Source organism: Lissotriton helveticus, chromosome 5_1 (genome assembly GCF_964261635.1).
Source record: "Lissotriton helveticus chromosome 5_1, aLisHel1.1, whole genome shotgun sequence".
NCBI classification, from domain to species: Eukaryota; Metazoa; Chordata; class Amphibia; order Caudata; family Salamandridae; genus Lissotriton; species Lissotriton helveticus.
Genome location: NC_136065.1, coordinates 1250885638 through 1250895664, shown reverse-complemented (window position 1 = coordinate 1250895664; position 10027 = coordinate 1250885638). Strand labels below are relative to the sequence as shown.

Here is a 10027-nt window from a genome sequence, read left to right as displayed (position 1 = left end):
CCTTTTATATGTGTAGGGGCATTTACGCATATAAACAGGACGTCTGTTAAGCTAAATGGGAAAGCCATCCATTATAGATGAGGCAGCCTCACACACATAATAGTGTCATGCTTCTTCATCGGCATCCTCTCCCCACCCTGGTAGGACAATACCATCAGGATGTACTCAACATCCTTAAAGACTTGGTGGTAGAAGGAAGCTCTTCAATAAAACTATTGGACTAGACAGGATCCAGACAATCTAAAAGTTCCTCTGTGTGTCGCCTATATTCGTGAGGACTTGTTTGCATGTTTAAAAAAATATCAACCGGGTAAACAGAGAACAATGGCTCAAACCAGTCTAATATCAGCCAACATGTGTCTGCCCTAAATAACTAGCCTAACCAGTCTGGGGCAGTCATCATGGCTCTAGGATCCCTAAACTAGATACACAGGCTGTACTCGCCCTACTTACTGTTAAATGCAATCAATCTACCAAATTCCCAGGTGAATCCCACCTGGGTCACAATCTACACTTGTAAATCAACCTATTTGAGAGAAATTCAAAACAAGAATATTACGTTTGAAATATTTGAACCAATGCTTGAGCTAAGGATTATTAAGACAGATACCTTTCCAATACCAGCCTATACTGAATTCTGCAATTGCACTTGTGATCATGCAAGTAAAACACTGCAAACTGTCACATGTGATAGGTGAAAGGCGTTAAACGCCTCATCATACAGCATGCAACTCTTTAATATAAACAGAATTACTGTTTTCCAATGGTTCATAAAGACTAATAAAATAGCAATGACAATAAAAATGAAATATCCAACTTCTTCTTAGCCTAGTTTATAGGGGATACCGGTTTTCTGTTTCTTTGCAGTCACACACCACTCATAGGTAGATAATAGATAGATAATACAGAACATGTAGAGCACACTTTTGAAAAATATCAGAGCAATGCATGATGCTAAATGCCCAAGTGTCAATATCTCAGTAAAATCACCACAAGTAGTGCCTGGATTCCAGTAGCTAAATACATATATATACTCAATGCGAGTCATTATTAAACATACTTGGTATCCTTTTACCCTTCTAAGCCATAGCTTTGCTGACAGAGGAATACTCATGAAAGGACCTCACCAAGAATCCGTGCACTTAATAAGTCACAAAGAATTCACTCATATCTTTACGGGGCAAAAACAATATAGCTCATCGTCCAATTCAAGACTATTTGCTTCATGTTTTGTGGCACAAGATGTAGCCAGCATTCTGAGAAATAACTTGCTGATCAAAAACTAGCATCAGAGTCCCATCTCAAACATACGTACATGTATTCAATACCATAGAGGTTAAAAATTTGCCACCAATACGCGGCAGCATTTCTTCACTTCATCAAAAGGTTAATCAAACCCTGGGGCATGACTGTTCCCGCCCCTTGGCCCTGGTGCGACTGGCAAGAGTGGATAGTCTCCTTTTAAATCTGCTGATAAACTCAGTCTGTGAGGCAATGGAATCCATTGGATGTAAAGCAAAGTTGATCATAACAACTCAGGCGGTGCTGGGAAATGTAATCCCATCACCATGAAGCAACCGCTTCTTGTTCTAACAGACGGGATAATAGCGTTATGGTTGCTATTCATCTTATTGTACAAAAATGTTCTTGTTTTTTTATGTATACCCCCACAATATGATAGCTGATATGCATCATTCAGTAAGGTGAACACAATTCTTTAAGGGACCTTCATCGCATGTACGTTTTTAAAAAGGTCAACTGTCACACATACCTCTGAATCTGAGGCTGCCTGCAGCACATGTAGGGTGCCCGCTCAAAAGGGAGGCCACCTTAGTGTCACATTAGGTGCATCCCCACATCTAGTTGTGGGGACCCCCGGCGAGTCCCTGAAAGTCCGGCGCAGATTCAGCATCACTTCTGGAGCATTGGAGGTTTGGATCCAGGTAATTATACCTGCCCCCACCCATCCATCCGTCTTTTTGGTACCTCCTGGTAACGCCGTCTCCCTCCCTACCGCATACCTGCCGTGTTGGCTGGGGTGCGTAGCCAGGAACAAACATGTTAATTTGTGTTGCAGGCGGAGTTACAGGGCGATCTAGAGGCTGAATGGCTGAATACCCTCTTTAGGTGCACAATAGGGTTTCAGATGCCAAACAACCCCAGGAGTTTTTAGGTCTCTGGAGGAAAAACACGGTGCCCCGCTAGTCCTTTCTGTGGTTGTAAGCCTGAGCAAACAGGGGCTTGCCTGGACATGCACTGCCCCTAAAAAGGTATGAGTAAAAGGATGGACTGGTGGTCCATGGTATTTAAGGGGGATAATCCTCACAAAATGGTTGCTCCGATTGGGTGGCCACGGTGCAGTTGGCTCATCAGGCGGGCAGGGCAGCTTAGATAAATCACCTCTGCCTGCCCTTGGATTGCTCGTAAGTTAAGCCACCATGTTGGCTTATATTTCTTTTAGGAAATAAAGCTGCAGCAAAATGTTTTCCAACAAACATGTCTTGTGTGTTTATTGTATTGCTGTGCATCCTATATTCTTCTTGCAGGGGGAGGTTGCCTATATCGGCACTAAGTGAACAATGGGATAGGATATGTTTGTTGTGAAGCATACACACGCCAAAAGTAGTTGTTTTTTTGCAACAACACAGTATGTTGGAAACTTATTTTATATGTCTATCAACCAGTCATCATCAGTCTAACACCCGTCACAATCTATCTGAAAGGAGGGCTCTCATTTATCTTTCAACCCCCTTATAAAACCATCAGAAAGGAGATTCAACCCCAGGTGCTGAGATGTCATAATTCTTTTTAAATTTGTATTACTATTTGTTTTGCCATTTTACAATATTTACCTCACAACAGTACAGTCTTATTACAGGGCATCTTGGCACCAATGGCATAGTTGTACACCACATCATATAATGTTAAACACATTTACAATCAATTCCACTGGGCAAGTCCAATTCAGAAGGCCCCCACCAAATATTATTCCAAATAGCACAATTATTTCATATCTGGATTTAATATCAAGAAAACTGTAACCGGTGCCCATATATTCTTAGGTCTCGAAGCTGCAGGCAGCTCCTCTGCATATGTATCCAATTGATCCCTACAGCACACAATATTTTGGAGCCAATTATCTATCTTAGGGGCAGTGTTTTTCCGCAGTGCATAGCTATACGTTGTTCGGTCACTAGTATGCTAATGCCCACCAGTTTATGATTGCATGGTTGCAGGGATTTTACTAGCCACAGGACATAAATCTGCGGGATACATTCAACTCTTACTATAACCATGTCTGTCAACGCCTGCACCACCTTTATCCAACATTGATGGATTCATGCGCATGACCACGTTACATGCATGAAGGCTGCCTCTATTTCCTCGCATCTAGTACATTGGGAGCTAGCTCGTAGTCCGTATTTGTGTAAACTTATGGGAGCACAGTATATTTGCTGTAGATATTTTAAATGTATTATTCTAAGATTACAGTTGGCTGTAAGCCTACCTGTGAGCCTACATGTGAGTGTGCAGTAATCTTCCCAATTCTCTTGAGAAAGTGGTGTATCAAGCAATGCATTCCATGTATCTAGTGGTGCAGTCAAGCCGCTTAGCCCTTCTCTCCGGGAAGCATTAGATAAGCGTGTTATAAGCGGTCTGCGCGAGTTACACATTAACATCGCCTGCAGCACCTCCAGTGATGTAGGTTCTTCTGGGATTTGAGGATACAAAGCTCTGACCACCACTCTCAATCTAATGTAGACAAAGACCACTAGGGGATACATGGCTGTGTGGAAAAGGCCTCCAGCATTAAGAACTGGCCCTCAGAGTATAGATCACCCAGTCTCACCAGTCCAACTTTAGCTAGTTGAGTTTATGTGTTTGTTTCATGAGTGAGAGAGATCCCTGATTGGCATTTCAAGGGCAGCACTGGTACATACATCAGGCCTTATTTGCTCTCACACACAATTTGTGCCAGGCCTTAAAAGTGCTGCGTATGGTGTTTATTTCCAGTCATGGAATCTCTGTGCGTTCATGGGGGACAACAGCCATGAGAAGGATTGTACATTAAAGTACCAATATTGTGCAAACTGTGCACGTGCACATAAATAAAAGAGGTACATATCTGGTGCACCAAACCCCTACTGCTTGAAAGGTTTTGTTAATGTATCCGAGTTGCACGTGATTGCTTTCTCGCCCATGCCAAATTAATCATTTAAGTTTTAAGGGTCTTTTAAAATGCACTCAATAGAATGGGAATGCTCATGAGCAAATAATGAACATTTCTATATTTGCTACTCTATCTGCTAGAGACAGCGGCAGGTGCACCCATCTAGCCACTTGCTCTTCCTGATTTGTAATTGCCAGCCCTGAGCTATGTCTAATAACTATCTCTGTGCCTCTGCGTGCCAACATCCCAATGTATTTAACAGGTTTGGTACACCATTCAAGTGGACACTCCAAAGCGTGTGGCTGACGTGAGCAGGAATATGGTGTACTTTGGCCCAATTAATACGCAAACCTGAATACCATTCCTATTTAATTTATTCACGGATGAGAGGTGCTAACTGTTTCTCTGGGTTACGTACATAAAGCACCGTGTCACCCTTCTAAAGTGATATGGCAAGTGGACATTGGCTGACACGTATTGAGGGTGTCACATTTCTCTGCCTAATCACACCCGCCAATGGCACTTAAGCGAGGGCAAATAGTATTGGTGATAAAGGGCAGTCCTGTCTTGTCCTCCTTCATATCTGGACTGGGGCCGAAACATTGTAGTACTAATCTTGGGAGCAGGGGCTGTAACCTAGCTGCTATTATTTTCACCAGTATTTTGGTGTCAATGTTTATGAGTGATAGTGGTCTACAGGATTCACAGCACGCTGAGCCATGCTAGTGTTACATCATCAATATATGTTACAGGGTTTATAGCCACTGCAGCTCTACACGGTCAATACAGGTGAAAGTAGAAATTGACAAATTGCCTCGTAATGGCTGGGGTATCCAGATACACACTCCCATCTTGGGACTGTATCTCCACTATGTGTACTTGTGTCTTAGGTTCTTTCACCTTAGATACTAATGTACGCCCTGGTTTTCCTCCCCCATAGGATCTTGCTATCCATTGTCTAGACATGTGTTTCACTTCTTGCTCTGCTATTTAAATATATTCAGTAATATGCTCTCCAATCTCTGCTAATGTGCTTGAGTTGGGGTGCAGTTCAACAACTCCAATTTGCTCTCTATATTTTTTAGTTGAGAGCGAAGTGATCTGAGTACACCTGCCTAAAGCCCCATAAACTTTCCACAAATAGTTATCTTGAACACTTTCCACAGTGTTCCAATCTCCTCCACAGAACCCTCATTTTCCTGAAAGTATCATACAATCACTGTTCTTATATCTTCCCTGAAAATAGGGTCCAGTATGGAGGGGGCCTAAAGTCACCTCTGGAATGGTGTGCATGCTTGCATAAGGATGGCATTTTCTAGAAGAACTGGTGTGTGTTCTGATAATGTCCTAGGTAAATGCTTTACTGCTGTAATCCATGTACACACCTCAGGTGACATCAGCCAGTAAGTTACACAGGACCATGTGTTTTGTACCAATTAAATATATGTCCCTTCTCTAGCATGAGGGTGGTGAATCCTCCATATATCTACCATCTCATACTCTTCTACATTTTGTTGTATTACTTGACTGACTGTTTACTGTGCCAGTCTGAGGGGGAATATTGGCCCACTGCGGGATCTATATATGTATTACTTTTCCCCCCAGATTACCACTGTAGGGTGCATTTCATACAGGCGGCCTCAGAGCCTGATTTAGAACTTGAGGTTGTCAACATTGAAGCAATATACATTTCCTACTATCTACTTGGTGCCTCCTAGTATCCCCAGTACTATAATATACCTCCCCTGATCATCCGTATCACAATGTGTGAGTGTAAACAGGGGGCCCTTCTTAACCAATATTAGCAAACTCCTGGAGTAGGATGAGGCCACAAGCACCGCCGACCATCGCACACCTATTTTTAATTTGGTGGAAGTTGTAAGGTATGTTTCTTGTAGCAATGCTATCTGCATATAGTGGTGGTCTAAGTATGCCAATATGTGCCTCATCTTCTTGGGGTTATTGAGCCATCTCACATTCCATGTTAGGAACCTAGTGTGGCCTACAGATCGTGGGATATCAGCGGGTTGTGCATGTGGAATCTGTTGGGTATAGATTGCAGTGTAGCGTGGTGTGACGTACTGTACGTCCAAGTAACAATGTACTGTGCCTGCAACAAACAACAAGTACATTCCACCCTCCACCCACTTTAGCACATCAATTATGACAAAGTTATCCCAAGCAAATACAGGAATAATGTTCCAACAGGTAAAGTGAAGAAAAACATACATAACTGTCTTTCTTGCATACTACACAACATCATGCTGGGTATACCCTCGGGGGCGACGAGGTGCCAAGTATCCCACCCAAGGGGGTCGCTGGGACTAATAGTGACCTTTGCAACTCAGTCATCACCACATGGTGAAAGTCAAGTGGTAGCCATAGGTAGAAGCTCAATGATGGTCTTTGTGCTAGTACACCTTAACAGTTTGCATGTCACTGTCCAACCTCAATTTAGCGGCATTGTAGACAGCCAGTCTCAATTCTGGAATTCCCCTCCGAGTACTATTGCCTCCGTGCCTACTTTACTGAACACCCTCATCCCCTTTCTCTCCAATACTCAAGAGCCTGCCATAGTTGGTGCCCTTCTCTATCAATCCTATGAGGCAGAAGAGGGAGATAATGTTGGGCTCTGGTGTTGGTGCTGTATCGACCTTAGAAACTCCAGTATTGCTCTGGCATTGGTATAGATCTTCTGTCTCCCGTCGTAATTAACCAGAAGTCAAGCCGGGTAGAGCATTGCATACAGTATATTTGCTGCTTGCAGTTTTTTCTATACTTGAATGAATTCTCTGTGCGCCTCCTGCACAGCCATTGTAAAGTCCAGAAAAAAGCCACATTATATCCTTGATATTGGATGGATTGTTTTTCCTTGGACAGATAAAGCACTGTGTCCCGGTCCCTATAGTCAAAGCTACTGGAATTATGTGGCAGGGAAGGGTCAAATTATGCGACAAGAAAAGGCAAGTTGTGCAGCATAATACAGCACATTTTGTGATAGCATTAGTTCAATATTTTGTCATTTTCAAACTTGTTAACATTGTCTGGGCATTGGTTACATCACATTAGTACCAATTTAACACCAAATATAGAAATAAGCAACAACAATGTAATTAGTTAACCTCTGCAAAGGGCCTTCCACTGAACTGCACCACATTTTGCTGCATTTTAGTAACTTTTTAATCATTTGAGCTAGAAACAATTTTTTTGTTAAAATCTGCTAATTATGCGGCAGATGATGGATTATATGGCAAATGTGGAAAATCTATATTTATGCTAAAATCGCTGCTGCCGCACAATTTCATAATTCCAGTGGCCCTGACGATAGTTTAACTATTTGGCTATTATGGGTCTCAGGGCGGACCCAGCAGGCAGGCACGCCATCTAAGCCTTGTATGCTCGCTACACAATCAGCACGGTTGAGAGCTGCTCTGTCACAAATATTTCTTTTAACATGTTATCGATATAGTCTTTTAGTTGGCCTGCATTTGTGGATTCTGGCACTCTGATAATTCTCAAGTTGTTGCACCATGAGCGCGCTTTGAGGTCCTCATTCTGGGTTTGGATCACCTCCAAAACTTTTTTCCATACTCAGACACTTAGTGGTGACCATATGTGTTTCATGCTCTACAGTGGAAAGGAATTGTTCTGCCTCTGTGAGCTGCAAGGCCTGCTTGTCTAGTTTCATAGCCATATGATCCATTCTTAGATTAAATGTATCTATCTTGCGTCTATCAATTTGAGGCTTTGCTGCATAACTAGGAGTGTAGTTTTAAGCATCAAGGCCCCTGTAGTTTGAGTCTCCTGCTCGCAATCCGAGAGCACATTCTGCTGTGTCCGAGGGTCATGCCAACTTTCAAAAGTGAGTTGAGACTGGTGCCTATCTGTTTTTCCCATTTTGGCCTGTGTCTCCCCTTTCCTTGTGGGTTATTTTAGAGCAATAGCTGGTGAGATAGCTGCCAGTCATACTCAGGGTAATCACCAGCTGCCAAATCACAGTATCAGGGAGCCTTTCTCCACAAATGTATACCTTTAAACGCTGAAGCACTAGAAGCAAATGCAGCACTTGTCCTGGCTACACATCCCTCTGATGAGCAAGCATTGGGCAGCCCAGCCAGTAATCTATCCCTCGGGGATTCTGTCTCTCTAAGACCCATGGTGATACTTAGATTGTTGGTAAGACCCAAACAGAGAATTGCTGGATTCCCATCAAAGTTAAATGTAGATCAAATGTTCTCATTTGGTCATCCAAAGTGGGATGGTGTGTCCCTTGATCAACGGGACTCGTCCATTGCCCATACTCAATTGGGTCGCACCCTCAATCAAGTTATGCAGTTATATGTTTAGACTGCTTTCTTTGCACTGTTCTTGGTTTTAGTGAGGGAAAGGGCAATTTCTATTAAAGTTTTCTATATTGATCCTTTACCCTCTTTTAACTCACCACTTTTATTGTTTTTGCACTGCACATGATCCCATCACGATCATTTGCTCATGGTCACTACAGCGATTGAGGGTGCGACCCAATTGAGTATGGGCAATGGACGAGTCCCGTTGATCAAGGGACACACCATCCCACTTTGGATGACCAAATGAGAACATTTGATCTACATTTAACTTTGATGGGAATCCAGCAATTCTCTGTTTGGGTCTTACCAACAATCTAAGTATGTCCATTTTTAGGTGTGTCCTGTTACACATTTAGGCAGTAAGACTTATAAAGCTCTGCTAGCGCCAACTCACTTATGAAGGAGTTTGTAGCATTTTGGAGTACCTGAAGCTCCTACACAGACCCACAGTTTTTTTTGTTGTTAGCTTTGTAATTATGGGGATACTATTCTGGGCAGGTCTTTAAATTTCCCTTAGACCCTTTTGTTCATCGTTTGTTATTTATTTTCTCTAAGACCCATGCCAGTCCGCTTAGTCCATTTGGACCACTGGCGCCAGTATGGTTAGCTATGCATTCATCTCGGCGCCCCTCCAGCACTGCACTCCTATTCACAATATCTGGGCCAGTCCACAAGCCAGACACCACAGCTGAACTCCGTACCAGCACCACAGAGGGGTCACAGTCCAATGGGATCAATCAGAAGACTACCAATTGACCAAGGCTATGGCACACCCTCACTAGAACACCATTCAGTTTTTGCGGCCTCAGGGCACTCACTGCACCCCAGTCAGGGTGGGACTTCACCCAGTCAAGGCCCGGTGTAGGCGCACGACAAGTAGACGCTCCCCACTGTCTCCTGGTGCTTTCACACAGCTGAGGTTTGTTGTCACTGCACTCCAGGTAGGTGCGCCCCTCTTCCGCTCAGCACCCTGCAAGCCTGTTGGGGCCGATCTTCACCCCGCTGAAGCCCAGTGCCATCACACGATTCACAGCAATTGTGGTCCATGTCTTCCAGCCACAGCAGGCCTATCCACTGCACCAGCTGGCCTATAGTCGCCAGGGGCCTTCCACCACCACAGGCTAGCGTTGTATGTAGGTGCTCTGCAGTTCACTGCTCTGTCTTTCTTGGGATCTAAGACTTGCTGGTGCTCGACATTTCATCTCGAGGAATGCTCCCTTCTCGTGGGACATCTCTGTTTTGCCAAGACACCCCTTTTCTTTTTCTCGTCCTCTCGCCCAACCACTCTCTAAAAAGAGGAAGGATATCCGGGTAATACCAGGGCATTGCTTGTAGTGGTAGGAAAGAAAGTGGTCTATGCCCCGGAGGGATCCCATAGTTCGGACACCACTACCTCTTGATGATGTATCAGAATTCGAGAATAAGTGTGGGAAATAGTCCTCCTTAGAGTAGGGATATACAGTCTCATATGCAATTGTTTTTAAGTTCTTTTAATTGAACTTTGAAATCT

General features: G+C 43.5%; 1 protein-coding gene across 1 annotated transcript in view; it reads right to left on the bottom strand.

Moving 5' to 3' along the window:
• Positions 1-8603: 8603 nt before the first annotated feature.
• Positions 8604-10027, bottom strand: part of LOC144752614 (scavenger receptor cysteine-rich domain-containing protein DMBT1-like) — a 1037642-nt gene continuing 1036218 nt past the window's right edge. Inside the window, exon 8 of the mRNA XM_078640493.1 lies at positions 8604-8631. Coding sequence (XP_078496619.1) covers positions 8604-8631 — 28 coding nt within the window. The remainder of the gene's footprint in view (positions 8632-10027) is intronic.